Genomic DNA, 22,384 nt, shown 5'->3' with positions numbered 1-22,384 from the left:
AAGAAGTTTAAACCATGGTGTGCTCTTAGTCACAGGGTTAGTGAGCTACCAAACCAGCCCCTGGACTTGCCAACCCTTGCCCAGACTACCCCCTGGCCTGGCACAGTCTCAGGTACTTGTCCATCATGGGATAGTGGGTGAGGGGGGATTCAAGCCTGAGTCACAGGGCTTTGAGGCAGGCACCCAGATCCACCAAGCCTCAGAGGTGCCAGGGGTCAGCTGGCCTCTTACTCACCCTACACCTGAACCCCTGCCTGCCAGACAGTGGCTTCAGCTCCTGACCACCCTCCTGCCTACCAGGGCCCAGCTGTGCCCATCCTGGGTTATTCATGGCTCAGGATTCACAGTAGCTGAGCAGAAAGGCCAAGGCCTTTAGGCAAGGAGGTGCCCCCAGGCACACCTCTGCCTAGGAATGCTGGCCTAAAATGATAGTGGGAACCCTGGCTTTGCCTGCCTCCTGGGCACCAAGTTATCCTGATGATACAGGCACCAGGCACTTATTTTTAGCTGACATTTAATTCTAGAATGAAGTACTGTACTCCTGCGTGGCCCAGCCTCCTGGTGGCTCACCCCTTCCCAGAGGGGAAAGGCGGCCTCCTGGTGGAGCCCTGGGTGCGCCTTGGAAAACATGGGTTCTAAGCAACAGAGTGGGTGTGACTCTAAAAAAAATACCAGCTACATGTCTTGGCTGGTGGTGATGGTGGGATGGAGGAGAAGGTTAGGGTTCCAGTCCCTCCGAGTACAGGGGCCCAGGCCTCAGAGAGAAAAGCGTGCAGATGTCCCAGGTCTCCAGGATCCAGGCCTGGCTGGAAGACCTCTGGCAGGGTCCTCCCTAGATCCCAGCTTTATCATCTGGGTGTAGACTAAGTGCCCTTTCATCTCTGTCTGACTTTTTCCTTAAAGATAATCTCAAGTCTTCATCATTAGAGCATTTTGAAGAATGGTATCAGACAGGAAAAGAGGCTTAGACCTCCTGAGAAGGGGTGTCTATGCAGACACAGGCTTTGTCTGGTGAGATGAAGCCATCTTGTTGCATTTCATTTCACCCCATTGTTTGGCACAGATCATGGCTGCAGGCCCATGCTAGGCTCTGAGGTGGGGATTCCAGAGAAGACCATGTCTCAATGAGCTCATCATATCAGTGGGGAGACACACCCCTCTCTAGGAAGTAACCACATAATGTTTCCAGGACACGTGTAACATGCCATTCAAAACTCTTCAACCCTTGACCCTCCTAATCTCTCCAACTTTGTTTCTCATGAAGGAGGATGGGTGCACGGGGGCTGGTTGAGTAGATGTATGAATGGAAGAATGGATAAAAGGTTTGATGATGAGCATATCAATGGATAGAGGGTGGATTGGAAGAAAGGTGGATGGATGGATGGATGGAAGGATGGATAGAAGGATGGATGGATGGATGGATGGATGGTTGAATGGATAGATGGGTAGGTAGGTGATAGATGGGAGGATCATTGGATAGACATGGTATAGGCTGTTGGTCCCATAGCAGATAAGCTTGCCCTGCCTCATGTTCACTATGTGACCTTGAGTTAAATCTCTTCCTCTGGGACCTCATCTGTGGTGAGAATCATGAGCCCAGGTCTATTCTGGGAGTCCAGTGAAATAAGAATGGAATACCCATGCCTACCTAAGGGCTGTGGTCAGGCCTCAGCCATTGGCCTCTTAAGCATGGCCCATGTGCTGTGTTTTTGTCATGGGAGTGAGGCTCTGCTAGGACACAGGTGAAAGTCTAGCCTCTGCTCCTGGGCTCCACAGTTTCTGAGCCTGCCTAGGGCTGTCTGCCTGCTGCAAGCAGGGAAGTCTGCCCTGGAAAAGAGTTGCTCTGAGGTGTGAGGGCTCCCCAAAGGCTGAGGTGTCAGGAAAGCACGCTGGGGACATGTCGGCTCAGGGCTGGGCCTTGGAGCTACACTGACTTGCTTTCTAATCTTGGCTCTGCCACTTCCTGGCTGTCTGATATTGGGCAAGTAACCCTCTCTGAGCCTCGTTTCTTCATTTATAAAATAGGGACTCATTACAGTAACTACCCCACAAGCATGTTGTGATAGTTCATGAGGCTAATATATGTAAATCACTTAGCACAGGGCTCAGAATATATTAAGTGCTCAATAAATGCTGATTTACCCTCCATTCCTAAAAGGCTAAGTGGGGAATCTGGCCCTTAGCCCATTAGAGGTAACTCAAAACCTTGGAGTCCAGAAATTTCCATCCTAGATGCTGAATCCTGAGTTGGTTTTCGCATTTCACCAAGGCCAGGGATACTCACATGGCCTCTTAACAAGGGTGCCTTGACAACCATGTCTGCTCTCGGCTGAAATTCCAGCAGTTCCATAGGCCTTGTTGACCCTGCTCTGATTACCTTTAGATTAATAACAAACAGGACACATGCATTATTCTTTTCAAAGTACAGTTTATGTGGGAGACATAAATCTTTCCAAATGAGCTGAGACAGAGGGAGGAAGACCAAAGTTCCCCTGAGGGAAGCCGTGGAGACCAGGGGAGCAGGCTGAGGCTGACCTTGCAGAGATGCAGTGTGGGGACAGTGGTGTGGGTGGTGACTGGTCCTGCTGGCTCAGGGTGAGCTGTGGCTAATGGCAGAAGGCCCAGACCACCCACCAGAAAGAGGCCTGAGGCTGAGTGGCCCCAGGCCCAAGTGGGGGCAACCTGACCCACAGCATTTGGGACAAGTGGTAAGGTGAATGTCTGAGTCTCCTGAGTCGCCAAGTCCCAGCCCAGGCCAGCTCCAAGGCTACATCTTCCCCAACCCCCAACCCCTGCAACTCCTGTCGTTTCCCTGCCCCCAGCCCCTCTTCCCTTCGGCTTGCTCTGCTAGGCCGTCTGTACAGTGTGTGCCTGCAGGGAAGATGCTGTGTCCCTTCCACTGGGGCTGCAAACAGAACTTCCCGAAACCCAGTGGGGCCAGGTGTCCATGGGGAAATGACTGGTTTTACAGAGGTGAAAAGAGCAGAAGGCCTCAAGCTGGGGGCAAGAGCCATGCTGCCAGAGTCTGCAAGGCCCCCATTTGAGGAGCTCTAAACTCAGGTCAGCCCAATTCTGAATGTCACAGGCAGTCAGAGATGAAAGCACCTCTGGCCATCCATGGGAAGGCAGGGAGAGGATGAGACTAGCCCTAGGCCACACAGCACAGTAGCAGAGCTGGGACAGAGCTTCCCAGTCCAGGCCTTGATTGCAATCCCAGGCACCCGCTGCAGCCCAGCCCTGTGTGTCAGACATCACCAGGGCACATGCAACCTCCATCCAGCTCAGTGTCCACAGCTGCTGGACAGCTGCTTGACGGGACCAAGTTTGCTCTTAGAGCTGGGGCTATAGAAGGAGCTTTGAGATGCACAAAGAGACAGCCTAACCTCATCCCAGTGCCCCAGCCTTCCTGCCAGTGGGGTCCTTCCTGCCAGCCTTTCTCCTAGGGACCCAGGATCCTGGGCTCAGTTTGGACCCCTAGAGAGCTTCCCAGGGTGTATCGGAAAGGGTGGGGCGGGTTCGGAGCCAAGAGAACACACCCAGCCCCATCTGTGTCTTGAGCAAGTTGCTCCTCTTGCCTCTCAGTTATCTCATCTACCAAATGGGAGTAGAGACATGGGATATCTAGGGAGCAGTTTCTAGCCCAGTGTCTTACTCGGAAGTACACTCAACTGCTCTCTTCTGCCAACTCTCCCACCTGACACATCCCTCTTTCTTGGATTGGGCTGGTACAAGCATAAGGAAAACAAATCCCTTAGTGAGTAAAGCAATTATCTTTCACTTGGGAGAGGGTGACTTTGGGTGGCTCCCTCCCCCGCCCCCTGCAGGCTTTACAAACCCAGGCAGATGCCAGGGCCAGAGCAGTGGGGCCAGGGGGCCTTGCAGCCAGGCCACCTAGAAAGGACAGGGACAGTGAAGCCAGGACAGGTATAGGTGGTGGGGCATGCAGTCAGACCAGCCATGAGGGACAGAGGCTCAGGCTAAGCGACCAGGGGGCTGGGACTGGCTGTTATTAACCCATCTTAGTTTTCCCTACCTGGGAACTAACTTGTCAGTGGTAGTGCTGTTCTGGGAATGGTTTCATCCCCTAAAACCTGGGCTTGCTCTGGTTCCTGGGCCAGTCGTCTCCATTTCACAGGAGCCCTACTTGTCCAGCTCGAGCCGAGGGCAGGGAAGGAGGGAAACCGGAGCCGGGCCCAGCTCGCAGCTCCCTGCGCTGACCCTGCCTTGTCGTCATCCTCCTTCACACCCGGGAGGATCCTGTCTCTGGGTTCATTTAATGCTTCTATTGTGTTTCCGGGCTCCGAGCCTCTGGTTCCCTATTGTCTTGAGCAGGCGTTTTGCATTTGTGTGAAGATTAGACGCCTCAGAACCTTCCCTCCTCTCCCTATGGTTTCCCTCTTTGAGTTCCTCAAATCCGAGTTCTTTCTTTCTGGCCGCACACCGCTTCCTCGTTCTCCCCCTCTCTCCCTGCCTGTCTTTATCTGCCTCCCTGTTTGTTTTCCTCCCCACCCTGACCCCCTCCTCTCCCCGCTGACCTGCTTTTCCTTCTTTCTTCTCTTCACGGTCCAGCGGTTTGAATTGTCTATCCACCCCGCACCAGCCCCCTGGCCCTGTTTAATTCCGTATTCATATTCTCCAAGAGGCTGGTAGAAATGACTGTGAGTATTGCTCACCTCATTCCAGAAATAATCTTCTAAATTCTTCGAGAGGCACAACGTGGGAGGGCAGCGAGCACTGCACGGGGAGTCTCTTGTGTTTTGCTTGAGAGACCAAGCCATCTGCCTCAGGGTGGCCTTGGCCAAGGCCTGCTCCTCTCTGAGCCTCCTCGTGGGCATTCCCGTGCTGACTCCCCAGTGACAACAGCGGCCTCCTGGGGTGTGGTGAGGAGGAGTCGAAAGTGCTCCAAGCACGCAGTGGGTGCTCAGGAAACATTTGCTCTTCTTTTCACAGTAGCCAGCCCAGCCTCAGGGAAGGAGGACCCGCTGTCACCCTCCATCAGTTCAGCCAGCTTCTCCAGGATTTCACACATGCACGCTTGTTCTGGGCACACCCTAGGAAGATGCAAACTTGCCTGTTCCTGGTGGTCACCTATTGTCCCCTTCGTGGATGTCCAATGACAAAGGAGCTGCTGAGTACAGGAACTGAGCTTCAGGCATCCTGCGTTCTGCAGGTGGAAACCAGGTATGCATCTCTTCACGCCCGGCCCTCAAGAAGCACTCTCAAGGTGCCTACTGTGTGCAGGGGAGGTGTCAGGCCCTGCCTCCTCTGGGGCTCTGGACCTTGAAGTTGCAGGCGAGATAAGTGTGATGGCATGAGTCAGGCAAGCATGAGAGGCACAGGCCCTGGGAATTCCGAGAAATGAGAGGGCCTTTCCTATTGTGCCTGGAGACAGGGTCCCTGGGAAAACTTGGGCAGGAAATGGACTCTGAGCCAGGCCAGGACAGGAGCAGAGGGTGCCTGCCAGTTCCCCGAGCTGCTCAGCTCAGCACAGCTGGGGTTCATGCTTGCTCCCCACTCTCCAGCAAGCTTCTGGGCCAGCAGAAGCAGAATGCCGGCCCCCAGAGAAGTCCCCCTGCCTGACCTTTTTGGCAAACAGTAGCCACCAATGGGAGCTGAGCCATCCTGCCGTGGCCAGGACTAGAGACTGCTTCAGGGGAGCTTTAGGTGTGTCCTCAGGGGCATCTTTCTGGAAAGGGGTCTGAAGCCACCTTCTTAGTCTCAAAGGAAACTGTAAGCCAAACAGGTGAAGCACCTTCTTGTTTTGGCCTTGTTTGCAAACAAGGAAGCTGGGGCTCAGGAAGGATGCCCTTGGCCATGGCTGCATAGCTGAACACCTTCTGGAAGGGACTGGAACTCCTGCCCCAGGTTCTGGGGTGATAGAGCAGGTGTTGAGGGGAGCACTTCCTGGGTGAGGTGAGGATGAAGCAGTTCCAGGCCGGTCAGGAGTCAGGCATGAGCTGTGTCCTTCACTGAGGCAAGCAAGCCCAGAGAGGGCTCTGACTCGCCCAAGGCCACACAGCCCACACAACAGAGGGGCATCCTCAGCCTGGTTAGCAGAGGGCAGGCAGGATGGATGGTAGAGTCTCTGAGGAGAGGGAGTTTGCTCATGGAACCTCCTCCACACTCACAGCCCTGGGTGAGACCGGTGGAGCAGCCTCAGAGAGAGTCGAGGTGGGGCTCGGGGCAGCTGGGGGTGACTTGGGGAAGTTCAGCTGGACTTTGAGGGTACCCTGGGGACTGCCAGGGAGCCTCAGGACTCCCAGAGGTGCTCCAGGCACAGAGGGAGGAGCAGGCCTTCCATCTCCCTCCCCCTTCATGGCAGAGGCTGTGTTGGGCCAGGCACCCGGGGAGGAGGCGGTGTCCCTGGCTCCCAGCCCGCCGGTGCAGCGGGGTAGGGCTGGACCAGAAGGGGTGGGGCACCACCCTGGTATTATAAGAGGCAGCCAGGGCACAGAGGCAATGAGCTATCTGCTCAGCTTAACAGCAGGACGCTGGCAACAGGCGCTCTCTGCTCCGGTCCAGCCTGCCCGCTCCGCCGCCGCTATGGTCTCCGTGCCTACCACCTGGTGCTCCGTTGCTCTAGCCCTGCTCGTGGCCTTGCACGAAGGTGAGCTGCCGGGCCTCACCCACGGCCTCACCCGCTGCCTACAGCTCCTGGGTCTGTCTGTGTGTGTCTCTGCCTAGGGCTGCAGTGCCTCCCAAGCCAGCTGGGGGGCAGACAGGGATGGGAGCCCAGCGGCAGTGGCGGCAGGGGGACGGTTCTGCAAATGCAAAGGCGCCCGGGCAGGGGCAGCCGCTGGCCCTCCCCACTGGCTACTGGGGCTTCCCTGGGCTGACCTGGAGCTCCTGAGCAGCAAGAGCACCAACTCCCTCAATTGTGCAAGAGGAGGGGCCCGGTGGGTCTCCCACTCCAGGATGTGCCAGGCACCCCAACCCACCTCTTCACCTCTCTCTCCCTCCTGTGCATGCAGGAAAGGGCCAGGCTGCTGCCACCCTGGAGCAACCAGCATCCTCACCTCATGCCCAAGGCGCCCACTTGCGGCTTCGCCGTTGCTCCTGCAGCTCCTGGCTCGACAAGGAGTGCGTCTACTTCTGCCACTTGGACATCATCTGGGTGAACACTCCTGAGTAAGCATCCATGCCGGGGCCGGGGAAAGCTCTGCGGCAGGGTGTCAGGGTGGGAGCTATTGGCATGCTGGGGAACCTTGACACAGTCCAGCTCTCCCCAGGCCTCCAGATGGGGGCACTGGCTAATATCAATAGCTAATTGTTTCAACTCCTGCATGGGGACCACCTGAGCCATAAGAGGGCTGTCTCCCGAGAATTCTTAAGAGAGCCTGGTAAGGAAGGGCGGGCCCCTTTTTCCAGATCCAAGTACTGAGGCTCAGAGAGCTTAAGTGCCTTCCCCAAGATCATACAGGAAATCATAAGGGGAGGTGCCATCCTCAGTGGGGGAATGCCAGAGCTCACACCTACTCTGCCATCCTGCCTCTGCATGATCTTCCAAGAATAATACAGTTAGTGACGGCACTCGTGCCTTGACTGTGCCAGGCTCTTGCCAAGCACTGCACATGCATTATCATCTCAGGAGTCCCCCATCCTCCCTATAATACAGGATTGTCCCTCAAACGACAGATGAGAACCTGCCTTGTGCTACCTGGCTACACCCGGGTGGGAGCCCAGCACGTCTGTTCCGCCTGCACCCGCGCTGCCTCCAGGCCACTGCATACCTTTAGTTGAAGTTTCTGTGTGTGTTTGTGATGTTTTTCCCTTCCCCAAATTGCAAAAGGCAAGAGAAGCCCTGCACGTAAGCGTGTGTGGAGCTAATCCGCATCCAAACACTTGCTTAGGGCGGGAACCCTGCCAGGCCCTGCGTGCTGAGTCTACCTGGAGTCACTACAACTTCAACCACGCCGTCTAAAATTAGCTCTGTCACTCGAAAGTGCTGGTCCAGCCAGCCACAGGGCCCCTGCCCTTCCCCTGGCCTGCTTGATCAGACTCTGAATCTGAAATCAATCCCATCTGAACACACACACACACACGCGCACACACCCCACTTTCAAGTCAAGGCTCTAAGGCACATTTGTTACCCCTCCAGACAAGTGGGGACCAGGTGGGGGCAGCTTAGCTGTGAGCCTGTGTTTACTCCTGTCAGATGGAGTGTCTGCCCTTCCTCCAGAGCTAGCTGAGAGCATTCTTTGAAAACAGTGGGGCCAGCCCATCCAAGAGGGGAGGGAGAGCAGGAGGACCCCAATTCCCAATTTCTAGTAGGACCACAGATTTCCTTCCCCCCATGCTGGGAGCTCCCACTGAGCTAAGCCAGGCCCAGAGAAGGGGAGGGTCTTGCCCAGGGCTACCAGGACCCTTGTGGATGAGCCTGTGACTAATGGTGTGACTTCTTGAGGTCAGGGGGCTGGTCACCTTTCATTGGCACCCTGGTGGCATGGGTGGCTGTCCCAGTGGGGAGCGTGGACAGTCCCTGCTTGCCAGTGATTGTGGTTTATTTAATCCTCTCTCTCTCTTTCTCTCTCTCTCGCTCCACCCCACAACACTACCTTGCTGGCTGCCCGCCCACAGACAGACAGCTCCTTACGGCCTGGGAAACCCGCCAAGACGCCGGCGCCGCTCCCTGCCAAGGCGCTGTCAGTGCTCCAGTGCTAGGGACCCCACCTGTGCCACCTTCTGCCATCGAAGGCCCTGGTAGGTGGGCACCCAGCCTGCGGGGGCATAGGGTAGCTGCAAGCCCGGATATGCCCTGGGGAGCAGGTGTCTAAGAGACCAGCTGAGCTGTCAATTGGCAAGCTGGGGGCGAGCAGCGACTCAGAAGGCCACAGACTGCTTTCGGTCCATGGGCAGCATCCCTTCCTGCGGGAGCCAGTCACCCCAGGGGAACTCCTGATGCCCAGCTCTGGGGGCTTCTGGGAACACTCATGTCCTTACTCCTGGGCAGGAAAGAGTCTCCCGGTGACAGCTGAGGCAATGCAGGCCCAGAGAGGGGGCAGGGCATGTCAAGCTGCACAGCTCATCAGAAGGAGGGCCAGGTCTTGAGCCTGTCTGTGATCGCATCGTAGTGGGCTTTGGGTTCCGACCTGAGGTTCAGGGGACTTCGGAGCTTGCTCAGGGGAGAAATGGCATCTGGAGTTGGGAAGCCATATCATCATCCCAGGGTGGCCCCAGAGTTGCTGGGGGGCCTTTGCCATGTCTCCTATCTTACCTGAGCCTTAGTTTTCCCATCTGTAAAAGGGGTATGAAGTTTGGTGCTTCCCTCTCCCACATGGGGCATTTGGGCAAGCCAAACTGGCTGCAAAACCCCAAGCTCCAGTTCCCATGATGGTTTACAAGAAACTCCTCCTCTGGGGCTCAAACTGAGGCTCTGCCCCTGCCTCAGTTTCCCTTACAGGTGGCCAGATTCTGGGAAGGCCAAAAAAGCTGCCTCCTTCTGGGGCTAAGAACACGTTCCTGGTAGCTCAGTTTTCCTCAGTCCCCACCCCGCCTGGGAAGGGAAGGATGCCAGGTGCACAGGGGTGAAAAAGGATCTGCTCCTGAAGGCAGGTGGGGGTGGGGGCTGGGCTTGGCCTGCAGCCAGGTGGCTTCAGGACCCTGGGCAGTCCCTCACTTGGGCCCTAATGGTATTCATGCAGGGCTGAAGCCGGGGCAGTCCCAAGCAGCAAGTCCCCTGCAGACGTGTTCCAGACTGGCAAGACAGGGTCTGCTGCAGGAGGCCTTCTCCAAAGACTGAGGTGAGGGTGTGGGACACCTGCACAGATTGAGTACCTCCTGTATGCCTTGCACATTTCCCTTATTCTCTATGTGAAGCAGGCCTGGGTCCTCATTGGGCAGCAAAGAGAACTGAGGCTCAGAGGGAAAGCCACTTGCCCAAAGTCACACAGCAGTCAGTGGCATCTGGCTAACTCCAGAGTCTGTGCTCTAACCCACTGTGTTCTTTGTTACCACTAGGCCTGGAGTGGACTTTTTAGAGAGTTTGAGGGCTCATGACTGGGAAGGACCACAGTTGTTGGTTCAGGCTGTGCTGAATCAAGCATCTCACACATGCTGGGGTCCAGAGGGACCAGATGCTCAGCCTCCTCCCTCTCTGCTGCCCAGATTGCCTCTCCTCCCTGGTGTCTCAGTGTGGCTCAGACCTGGCCCCCAAGAGGTGACCATGAATGCTTGTTCAACCAAACCAACTCGAGAACGGACACTTGTGCCTGGCTGGGCAGCAGAGTGGCTGTAGGAGAGCCTCTGCAGCTGGGACTGCTTGATCTGAACCCCAGCCCAGCCTGGAACAAGTTTTGTGACCTTGGGTTTGTTCCTCAACTTCGCTGTGCCTGTAGTTCCTGTGATTTAAACAGGGGAAATAGGGAAATGGCGCCATCCAACCCTGCCTGGGGTTGCTGTGCGGTCAGATGAGCAGAGCACATGGAGCGTATAGCCCCGGGTCTGTGCCTGGGGGAGCTGTGGAGGGGTTGGCCATTCCCACTTCTGTCAGTGCAGCTTTCTTGCAGCTTGCCAGGTCCCAGGGCCCAGCTCAGCCTCTCAGGGATTCTCACCTTTTAGTTGGAGGCGGAGGTGCAGAAAAATAGGAGAAAAGGCAGGATGGAAGGATGGACAGGACCCAGCATATGCTTAGGAACTTTCTGAGAATGAAAGAAATGAGTACAAGACTTTTCAAATGCACACACTTCTTGGTGTGCAGAGCTGGCTCTGCAAACCTTATACTCATTTTCATCAGTTCAGGTCTGTTTTTGCTTTACACACTGAGAAAGGGGATCAGAGAGGTTGAGACCCTTGCCCAAGTTTCCGTGGCTGGGAACTGAAGCCAGTCTTCTGGCTCCCAGACTACAGTTCTTTGAGCCAGGATGTGGCAATCCAGCCAGGTTCAAAGGGCAGCAGGGTCCCCTATTTTCTGGGCTGGACTACCTTGAGCTGGACTTTGAAGAATAAGTAAAATTTTAGCCGGTGGCATCTGGGTGAGGGGTAGGCACACAGCCTGGAGGGAAGAGCAGGAGGAAAGGTGTGTAAAGGTGGGGAAGTGGGAAGGCAGACGATGGGAGCCACGCAGGGCTGTGCTTGGCTGTCCACTCATTCTGGCAGCATTTGATGCTGAACATTAGCTCTGTCAAAGCCCCCATGTGCAGAGAAGCTTCTAGACCTGGGCTGGCCTGTGCTTGTTGTGCAGACCTTGTTTTCAGGCTGTGGCCGCTTTCTGACCCCAGGGCAGCTATGACCCCAGGATCTGGACAAGGGCTGTAGCCCCATTGCCCCTGCCTCTTGGGGGAGCTCCTGGACAGTCCATTTCTCCTGAGATGCTAAGTTGACCCTTCTTGATTCCCAGGGACATTTCCACAGCCAAGAACCTCTTTGCCAAGCGACAGCAGGAGGTGGTGTGGGAGCCGCGGCCCACACACTCCAGGTGGAGGAAGAGATAGCTGAGAGAGCTGGAGGAGCACTGGGAAGGAAGCCTGCGGGGACACAGGAGGAGAGAAGTGGGCTGGGCCCGTGCGAGACTCTCTGCCTGCTTCCTGGACCGGGGCTTTGGTCCCAGACAGTTGGACCCATTGGCCAGGATTGGCACAAGCTCTGGCCCCCTCACCCTGGTGAAGGAGCCTCCTCCAAGGCAGCTCCGTGCCCTCCCACTGCCCAGGGAAGCCCTCCGCCTCCAGACTGCAGAGCAGCCTCCAGCGCTGGCTGCTGGCCCAGGGCCCTGATGGAAGGAATTGCTTGGGGAGAACATTTACCTGGAGGCTGCATCCTGAGGAGTGTCCTGGCTGCTGGGCTGCAAACCAGGAGCAACTGTGCAGCCGCGAACACTCATGCTTCAGCCAGCCCTGGAGGCTGGATGGCTCCCCTGGGGCTGGCGTCCTGGCTGGCTCTTCCTCTCCAGCTCTCCCTCCCCAGTCCTTGCACCTCATCCCCTCCGGACCCTCCTGGTGAGAAGGGCCTGTTCTGCTTCTCCTGTCTGTACATAACTTATTCGCTCTAAGAACTTGGAGAATCCCAATTATTTATTTTAATGTATTTTTCTAGACCCTCTATTTACCCACAAACTTGTGTTTGTCATAAATGAGGAAATGTATGCTGGTGTTTTGTCTTGGCCAAGGCAGAGGGTGGAGGTTCCTCTCAAGAAGGGGCTGCTTAGAAGTTGGAGGACAGAGGACAGAAAGGGCTGAGGCAGGTGGCTGGAACCCTGGGTTCTACCCCTGCCCCAGCTGGGTGTCTGGCGGCCAACCTGCCCTCTCTGGGCTTTTGTCTATCATATGCCTCGACAGCCCCCTGCAGCTGTGACGTCAGGGTTCTAGGACCTATGTTCCCACCAGACCAGTAACCAATGGCCAACCCTTTCCCAAGAGCATGTCTGGAAGAAGCCAAGTCACGAGGGCGCAGGGACTCATCTGCCCCAGCGGCTCTGTCCCAGCAGAGGCTGACTGTAAGGCCCCAAGCAAAGCTGTCCCACAAGGGAGGAGACCAGGTGAATCCCAAGGCTGTAGGTGCCCGTTGGCTAGTGAGGGGTGCTGTGATGGAGCCACAGCCTGGCCCTGGCCTGGTCCCTCAGCTTGGGCTTTGGACATCATAAATACTTGCTGATTGAATTCATGAGTCACTACTGCAGTGTGATGTTGAACAAATCTCTTTCAGTTTCTGAACCTCAGTGTTTTCCATCTAGAAAATGGGAAGCAGCAGCCCCTACCTCACAGGGTTGCTGCGGGTACTAAACAGAGAAGTGATGGTGCCAGGCTCAGCCCAAGGCTACTTGTGGGGCTGGCAATGGTGATTATGGAATAAGTGGGACAGGGGCAGAGCTAAGTGGCCTGAGGGGAGGGCGAGATGGGGGCTAGCTGGGGTGAAGATGGGTGGTCAGAGGAAGACTCTGGACAAAACTGCCACTCCTGTGGCCTCAAAAGATATGCAAAGTAAATAGAAAGTCTGGAAAGAGACCAGGCAGCTCATGCCTGTAATCCCAGCACTTGAAGAGGCCGATGTGGGAGGATCACTTGACCCCAAGAGTTCAAGACCAGCCTGGGCATTATAGGGAGCCCCTGTATCTACAAAAAAAAATTGTTTTTAATTAGCTGGTCAAGGTGTGCACACCTGTGGTCCCAGCTACTCATGAGGCTGAGGTGGGAGGATTGCTTGAGCCCAGGAGGTCAAGGCTACAGTGAACTGTGATCATGCCACTGCACTGCAGCCTGAGCACCAGAGAAACACTCAAATGAATTGAATACATAGAAAGTAAATAGGAAGGAAATTCCAGTCAGAGGGAGCAGGGAGGATAAAAGTGTGGGAGTGGGGTTGATAAAGGAGCTTCCTTAGGAGGGGCCTCAGGCATCTGGACCATGCAAGGGGACAGCAGCAGGAGATGAAGCCGGAGAGGCCTTGAAGGCCAAGGTTAGGAGCCTGGACTTCCTCCTGTGGGCCGCAGGGAGCCACAAAAGCTCTATGAGCAGTAGGGGACCTGGGCAGAGCTGGGCTTTGGAAATATGCCACGGAGGGCTGGTCAGGGCTGAGTGAATGAGGAGACCCACGGCAGAGAAGCAAAGTCACTGTAAGTCCTAGGGATCCTCTGTCCCTCCTGGTGGTGAGGTGGTCATGGGGTCAGCACAGGCCCTTGTTGCCTACTCCAGCCCAGGGCTGGAGCACACCTCTCACGTTTCAGCTGAGCCTGATGCTAGGGGAACCTCACTCCCTGGGAGTGCATCATAGGCTCCCATTCAACATGATCCTGCCCCCTCGAAAGCCCAAAAGCAACAGTCCATGGCCAGGCCGAGCAGCTGGGTAAGGGAGCCCTAGAGCAGCAGCTGTGACGGAGGCCTGGCAGTGGCAGGAGGGGAACCTGGCGGAGGGTGTGTTGGAAAGAAGCATTCACCGCCCTTGGCACAGGCCCCAGGGGCCCTGGCCAGGGTTCAAAGATCAGTGACCCAGATGATTGAGCCACAGAGATAATCAAAGGAGGAGAGGAGGCCCAGAAGGCAGGGACAGGCAAGGGTGACACCATAGTCCTTTAGACTCTTATGCCTGGGAAACAGGGGCCTCTGGCTGGGGCCCTGTGCTGTAGGAGGCCCCGCTCTGGCCCTTGTCCAGCTATATCTCTCTGTGGGACAAGAAGTTTGCAGGGCCAGGGGACCATGTGTGCCCAAAGTCTGTCGCTGCTTTTAGCCCACACTCCAGGTAGCTGGGACTTTAGCTGGGTGGGGGAAGGTGTGCTAGAGTTTGGGAAGAAGCAGAGATAAAGTTATGAGAAGCCGCTACCAGGTCAAACCTAACCCTGGGAAAAGGTGTCTAAACTGCAAGAAGCTTAGGTTTTCTGGGATAAAATCTCCCCTCCTCCTGCCTTTTCCTTAAATGTACAACAGGCTCTTTTCAAGGCTTTTTGAGTCAAATTTGCGTTCCTTTTGACTGGAACACTAGGCAGAGGTAGACCAGAAGGGGGCACAGGATGACCCAGATTTATTCTGGTTGTGTGGACAGGAGGAAGCTGAGGCAGAGAGAAGTTAGGTCCTCTGTCCAGGGCTGTGAGGCTGCAAATGGGGCCTTTTGCTGTCTCTCCACACCCTTCACTCAGGAAAGAGCACTGTGGAATTGGAATTCTCTCTCTCTCTCTCTCTCTCACTCTCTTTGAAAATAGAGTCCAGGCAGCTAGGTCTTCAGTTCAGAAAAGTCATTTGCCTAATTACAGTGATAAACTTTTGGAATGTGGCCATCCATTAATTCAACAGTTATGAATAATCACCTCTGGGGGGACTCTGGTGAGCAAGACAGACACAGCTCCTGCCTCACAGGCCAAGAGGAGAGTCATTCAAGAAAACAACAGTTAACTATGAAGATAAGAATCATAGCAAACATTCGCTGAGCACTTACTAAGTACTTTCCACATATTAACTCCTTGGTTCCTTACAGCAACCTTATATAGCAAATTCTGTCATTATTATTCCCATTTGATAGGAAAGGTTACTGAGGCACAGAGAAGTTAGGAACTCGCTCGAAGTCACATAGGATGTGGCTGAGCTGGGATTGAAGCCCCAGGCTCTTAACTTCTGTGCTATCCTACCTGTCTGATAGGGTATATCCACACTGTGATGGAACACCTGAGGAGGGGGAGTCCAGGGTGACTTCCTGGAGAAGGGGGCATCTAGACCCACTCTGGGGAAGTCAGTCAAGGAGGAGGGTGGAGAAGGGCATTCCAGGCAGAGGAAGCAGCATAGGTGAAAGTTCCCGTCTTCAAAAGAAGGGAGCTATTCCTGGCCTCTTTTGGGGAGTAAAAAGAGATGTCCTGGGAAGGGCTGGAAGGGTCAGACAGGAATAGGCAGTGCACGTCTGAACACCAGAGCAAGCCCCGAGCAGCTGGCATGGGGGTGCTGTAGGAAGTGGAGGCCGCCACCACTGTCACCCCCACCACAGCCTCAGAAAATGCTTCCCAGAAGAATACTGCCCTGCCCAGCATGCCCTCAATGAGGGCTTCAGGCCTCTGGAAACCGCTCGCCCGGGTCTCACAACCTGGCAGGAGACAGACGAGAGGGAAGTGAAGGGCCAGAAGGTAGAACTTGTCGTGAGCCGGCCTTCCAGCTGGTGGGGTGGGGTGCGGGTGAAGGGCGGGCAGGGCTTGCACAGGCTGGGATGAGGAAAGGGCACGATGGGAATGGTGTGAGGCAGATCTGGCCAGAGTGTGAGCGAGTCCAGGGAGGGGCAGCTGGCCTGATCCGCAGGGGCCAGGCTGGGAATAGCATCCAATGCCAGCAATTTGAACTTGAGTGATAGGTAGCCAGAGAAGGTTGCTAAACGAGGGAGCTCCAGGATGGGAGCTGGCCTTGGATGGCTGGTTTATTGTTGGCTCCTTCCCGGCCAATGCTTCCAGCTCACAAGGGCCCTCCCAGCCCCTCTCAGGGGAGAGCAGAGTGTGGGCCTCGCCTTGGCCTGCCAGGGATCCAAGCCAAAAGCCCTCGGCAGCTAAGAAAGGGGCCGTGTGCAGGCCCGCCGGGAGCCCTGGAAGAGGAATGCAGCCTAATTAATTCTCTGCAGCTCACAGGGCCTCGCCTTGTGGGAGCAGCTGCCAGGACAGGCCTGCCAGGATGCCACCAGCCCAGCCTGTCGATCACTTGGTGCTGAAGGCAGCGAGGGGGACTGCAGGCTGGGAACTGGGGGACAGGGACTTGGGGGGCCAGCCCCTGCCTCCAGGCACACACGTGTCCTCTAGTCCCTTCACAGCTAATAAAACAGTCATAGTAACTGTAATAGCCAACAGGCCCTGAGGCTGTCAGCACAGCAGACCCTGCTGGTACACTGAGTACCAGTGAGAACATTGCATTCACTTTTCCTACAAGAAGTAAGATAAGTGTTGCTCTCATCTCCATTTTGCAGATGAGGAAACTGAGGCTCAGAGAAGTGAATTTCCCTGCTCAGGATCATGCATTCAGAAAGCAAAAGCAGGGAAGCTGGGATGTGGACCCTGGCAGTCTGGGCCCCTGGACTGTAGTCATCATAACCACCAGGCTATACTGGTTCAGTAAGGGAAACTGAGGCCCTGGGGAGGTGGGATATCTTTCTCAAGGACAGTTGGCTAAAAAAGGGTCTGGGGACACTGGCTGGAGGGGGAAAGGCCATGCCCCGCCTCTGCTTGAATTGCCTCCCCTTGAAGTTTCCCATGGGGCTCTTCCTTCCCTGGCCTGCAGGTCACCCTGAGGGATGTGTGGCTCACGACCTCCAGGCCAGGCAAGCTGTAGGAAGTGATCCTGTCTCTGGGGGCTTTACCTATTTGGTCCCAGTTCCACTGCCTGGGGCCTGTCCCAGAAGTACAGTACCAACATTATCCAAGGTGTCTCAGGCTAGGCTGCACGTGCTCACAGAAACGACTCCTTCCACAGGCAGGACACTGAGGCCAGCAGAGGCTCAGAGTGGTGCAGGAATGGGTTGGACCAAGACCTTGCCACCAGAAAGTGACAGAACTTGGGCGGGCCCCCAGAATGGCCTGATGCCAAGACCCTGCCCTTCCCTGAGAGCAGACCAGAAAGGGGCCAGCACATCCTTGTCATGCCTCCTCTCTGAGCCTCAGTTTCCTCATCTGCCACATGGAGATGAGGAGTCCAAGGTTATAGGGTTGTCCTAAAGTTCATTAATAACAGCTAACACTAAAGGCACTTAGTAGTTGTAAGATACTGTCCTAAGTACTTTATTAATTTTTTTTAAAATTTCCAAAACCAAAATTTTATTCATGGCTACATAATACATCATTATAAAGCTGCTCCATAATGTACTATATGGGGGTATTTATTACCCCATAGGTGTATATTTAAGTTTGTCCAAGTTCCCACCGAAGAAGATCAGAAAGTGCCACCCCAAATATGCCACTTTTGCATAAGGATTGTTTTGAGCTAAAGGCAATTAAGAAATTGCATGTGGCTGGGCACGGTGGCTCAGGCCTGTAATCCTAGCACTTTGGGAGGCTGAGGCAGACAGATTGCCTGAGTTCAGGAGTTCGAGACCAGCCTGGGCAACACAGCGAAACCCTGTGTCTACTAACATACAAAAAAAATTCTCCAGGTGTGGTGGTGTGTGCCTGCAGTCTCACCTATTCGGGAGGCTGAGGCAGGAGAATGGTCTGAACCCAAGAGGTGCTGGTCGCAGTGAGCTGAGATAGTGCCACTGCACTCCAGCCTAGGCAATAGAGCGAGACTCTGCTTCTGAAAAAAAAGAAAAAGAAGAAGAGGAAACTGCATGTGTAGAAAGAGCTCTTTGCCCTCCCCCATCTGCCTAAAGCAGGACATAAATTTTCCTTTGTGAAGATTCTTCCCCTCCCCTCTCCTGTACCAGGAAGAGAACGACCATTAGCACTGAAGTCAAACAGTCAGCGAGAAGACAGGTCTGTGCAAACCGGTCATGCTGAAATAACCCTGATCTTCCATGAATTTCACCACATATTTATCTTCCCATAATTTGCCACCTCTAGGAGCCCAAAGCCCTCTTCCTCTGTCTTGCCATTTCTCCACAAATTTATCATCCTTTGTTAAAATGGCGGGGGCTTACATACCATTTTAACAAAGGATCTTCACTTGTTTTCTAAGAATGCAATCAATGCCTTCATGCACAACACAATTAAAGTAGCACCATCAAATAAAATGTGTATGCCTTTTCTCCTGCTAGTCTTTTGTCAGTTTCATTTGCAAGCCCCAGTCACAGACTATAAAAGGATACAGGAAAAACCTTTTTTCCTCTCCTTCACCACCAGTAAAATAACACTGTGTGGTACACTCGTACATAACTTTTTCTATTTATTCCTTATTCATTTTTTGCTACATTTTAAAATTGAGATATAATTTTTACACCATAACATGCACCCTTTTAAGAGACACAATTCAGTGGATTTTAATCCTCACTTAACGTCGCTGATAGGTTCTTAGGAACTGTGACGTGAAGCGAAACGTTTTTCTCATCAATGTAATGACAAAACTCCATTGAAGGGAACACTATTCAAGGATCTACTCTACATTTCTTTTCCACTAAAGTCACAGTTTCCAAAAACCTATCAGCAACATTAAGTGTGGATTTATTGTATTCGCAGAGTTTTACAAGGATCACCACTGTCTCATTCCAGAACGTTTTCAGCACCCCAAAAGGAAATCCCTTCCCCATTAGCAGTCTCTCCCACATCCTATTTCCCCACTCCCAAGCCCTAGGCAACCACTAATCTACTTCTAGCTCTATAAATTTGTCTATTCTGGATGTTTCACATAAATGAAATCATACCAGATGTGGCCTTTTGTGTCTGTCTTCTTTCACATAGCATAATACGTTCAAGGTTTATCCATGTTGTGGCATGTATCAGTACTCCATTCCTTTTTGTGGCTGAATAATATTTCATTTTAGTACTCGATCATACTTTGTTCACTCATCCGTTAATAGACATCCGGGTTCTTTCGTTCTACTTGAAACCTCAATGACCCTATGGGGAGGTTATGTTAGCGTCATATAGACCAAAGACTGAGCTCTGGAGAGGTTAAGTAACCCACCAAGCTCAGGTAGCTAGTGGGTAGCAGGGGTGAGTTTTGCCCCGGAAATCTGGGTCTGGAGATGATGGCCTTAACCACTGCACCATACTGCCTCCTCAGTCAAAGTAACATAGCGTATGGAGGTCAGCACAAAAGGAGGCACTCGGTGGGCACTTAGTAATGTGTGGCACTTCTCCACAGCACTTCTACAAGTGGCAGCACCAGAGGCTGCCAGGCAGGACCCTAAGCTAAGACAAGGTTGTCAGGGCAAGTGATAAAGAATTGCCATCCAGATGGATCATGAGGTCAAGAAATTGAGACCATCCTGGCCAACATGGCGAAACCCCATCTCTACTAAAAATACAAAAATTAGCCAGGCATGGTGGTGGGTGCCTGTAGTCCCAGCTACTTGGGAGGCTGAAGTGGGAGAATCGCTTGAACCCAGGAGACAGAGGTTGCAATGAGCTGAGGTTGTGCCACTGCACTCCAGCCTGGCGACAGAATAAGACTCCATCTAGAAAAAAAAAAAAACAACCCAGGAATTGCCATCTCAGCACACAGGTGACTCCCCTAGGAAGGAGACATCTCTCCACACCCAGGTGGGTCTGCTCCCTCCACTGAGCGTCACTGGCCTGCATCCCAGACCTCATTCCTCCACCAATTCCTACCTAGGAAGCCCTGGCTGCTCCGCTCTGGGCCCCATTCTCCTGCCACTGGGCAGCAGAGGAAGGTCTTTGGGTGAGGTCAAGGTCTGAGCTGCAGTCTTAGTCAGCACAACCCAAAGTATGGTCTTGGGCATTGGGCCTCCATCAATTAAATAATGGGACAAGAAAGCTGACTACTTTCTAGTTAATCATAAAGGTAATATAGTATATGAACAAAAGCCGTTGCTAAAACTATGCAAAGAATATAGGAATATCTAGATTAAAAAGAACGTCTCCCTGCCTTGTCAGCCCAAAAGTGGAATATGTAGCCCTTTTCTATGGACTCAGATATGTATTTTATATCCAACTTTTTAGAAGTGTTTTAAAATCATAAATAAAAACATAAATCTTACACTTCTGCGACCTGCTTTCCTCACACCGCAGAACTTGTTCCAGCCAGTACATACGGCTCCATCTCCGAGTTTTTTTTAACAGCTCTATGGTGGTCCCCAGAGCACAAACTGTGGTCTGTTTTAACTATTTGCCTACTGATGCCATTTGGATGGCCTTCACTTACTGTTTTTACAAACATGCTGCAGTAAACATCTGTTTAAACATCTTTGTCCAGAAAGGACAGATTGTTAGAGGGCAGTCACTGGGTCGGAGGACATCACATATTAAATATCCTGCCAAAAATGGGGCTCTGGTTTCCACTCCTACTGCCACTTGGGGATGAACACCCATTTCCCTTCATCCTTTCCAGCGCTGGGTTTTTTTCAGCCTCTTATTTGTTGGTCTAATGAGGAAAGCATTTATTAACATGGAACCTGACATGTAAAAGATGAACCTGGTTGGATTCAGGTTGGAAGAGGTGAGGGACGTGGAGTCCCATTTCATCTTGAGTTGGTACAGAGGATCCCTCTAGTCTTCTAGCGCTGGTATCAAGGATCTGCTCAGCTGCAGGTCTGTCCCTCTATGGCTGATGTTCCACTCAAGTCTCTCAATCCTTCCCTCCAGGGCAGGCCCACCTAGGGAGCTTGGGCATGGAGGAGGGACTGGCCTGTCTTCCATCTCAGCTAACCCACCTCCCATAATAATCATGCCTTTAACAGGGACCTTTTGGGGACATCTTCATCTGAAAGCATGTGCAATGGGGGGACTTCAAGATTCTGAGCCTGCAGGTGTTTTAAAGGCAGGGAGCATGGGGTGTCCTGGTTGCCTCTCAGCCTGTGGTCCAAACTGGCTCTTTGCAGAAGACTGCAATTCAGCCTCCTCTCTGCCTAGGCTTTGCTGTGTAGACCCAGGCAGGCCCCTGTTCCTTCTGGGCTCCAGGTTCCCACCTCAGCTACAAGACTGGGGGCATTCCTTTCAGGGAGTAGGTGCAGAATCTGCCCCTCTAAAAGCTCCTCACATGCCACACACATTAAGTTCTCTCAGGGTGGGAGGAGGCCCCCTCCTGGGAGGTGGCAGATGAGGCAAGGGGAGGGGCAGAGAGGGCAAGGGAAGTGAGTGCACCCATGTCCCCTCAGGGCCAGAAATCTGAAGCTCCTTCCCTACTACTTTCCATGCTGGTATTCCAGCTGGCTAACAGGAGATGGTACGTGTGTACATATGAGCCATTGATGTGTGAGCACACATGCACGTAGGAGTGGCCTGTGTGTAAAATGAGTTCCTGTACGTGCAGCTGGGGTTCTTTCTGAATGTCTACAGGCACGTGGGTTGCATCTCATGTGATGAGTACTCACATACAACCCACATATATGTCTGTTCCTGTTGTATGTGTGTCCATATTGACATGTACATGTGAGTGTTGTCAATGTGTGTGTCTTTCCCTGACTGTGGCTGCACAGATACGTGTGCATGTATGAGGATGCATGTGCACCTGTGGGATGCACATGAAAGGCCATGACTGCTGCTGTGTGGGTGCACATGAGTCACATGAACACACACACCCACGAGGGAGGGTGTCTGAGTAGGTTTAAGGGCATATGCATGGCGTACATATTTTTGCGGCATGCATTGGGGCGTGCATCCGAGCATGTGGATCCAGGGGTGCTTGAGTACACATGTGGGCCTAACTATGTATGGAAATACTGCCCTGTGGCTCTCAGCGGACGTGAATACTCATAAGCACGCATTTGCATAGGTGAGTGGGGGATGCCTCTGAGAGGCCACCTCAGGGTCTGTGAGACAGGACATATCCTCCAGCCCCCATGTGATCCTGGCCTGGACCCCGTCCTCTACTCACCCTGAGGAACAACACCACTGTATAAACTCTGAACATCTTGTTTTATTTACATAGAGATTAATTATTTTGATAATTAGCAAGCCATTACAACTGTTTTTTCTTTTAAAAACAAACATGTCTATATCGTAGACTCAAAATTCAGATGGCATTTGAATAAAAAGCATGAAAGTGGAGGATTGCTCACCCCCAGCCTCTAGGGCTTCCAGGAGAAGCGTGCTGGGTAAGCTCTTGCAGGGGTCAGGCAGGGAAAAGGAGGGAGGAGTGAGGGCAGAAAGCCCTGCCTTAGTATCCTGGGCTGCCCAGCCCCCAGCTCCATCCTCACCTCTCGTGGCTCAGGGGAGGGTGGGAGAGGGATGTATCAGGCAAGCCTGGCTGGGAATCAGGAGGTTGCAGGTCAGCCCTGACCAGGCAGCCACTGAGCCAGGCTTGGGCGCTGCCTCATCTGTCGCATGTGGGGTTTCTGTTGCATGGGGTTTAAACACAAGTGCTGCCATCTGCCCACCTTCCTCTGCTCA

General features: G+C 53.5%; 1 protein-coding gene across 1 annotated transcript; it reads left to right on the top strand.

Annotated features, from left to right (window-relative positions):
* The first annotated feature begins 6,461 nt into the window (after positions 1-6,461).
* On the top strand, positions 6,462-16,327 carry EDN2 (endothelin 2). The gene is made up of 5 exons (XM_002750665.5): positions 6,462-6,607; positions 6,972-7,128; positions 8,578-8,700; positions 9,642-9,740; positions 11,336-16,327. The coding sequence occupies exons 1-5, from the start codon at positions 6,544-6,546 to the stop codon at positions 11,427-11,429; spliced, it is 537 nt and encodes a 178-aa protein (XP_002750711.3). The 5' UTR covers positions 6,462-6,543; the 3' UTR covers positions 11,430-16,327.
* The last annotated feature ends 6,057 nt before the right edge of the window (positions 16,328-22,384 follow it).

The sequence above is a fragment of the Callithrix jacchus genome, chromosome 7 (assembly GCF_049354715.1).
Source record: "Callithrix jacchus isolate 240 chromosome 7, calJac240_pri, whole genome shotgun sequence".
Classification (NCBI taxonomy): Eukaryota; Metazoa; Chordata; class Mammalia; order Primates; family Cebidae; genus Callithrix; species Callithrix jacchus.
The sequence above is the reverse complement of the archived record's forward strand: the minus strand, read 5'-3'. Positions and strand labels throughout refer to the sequence as shown.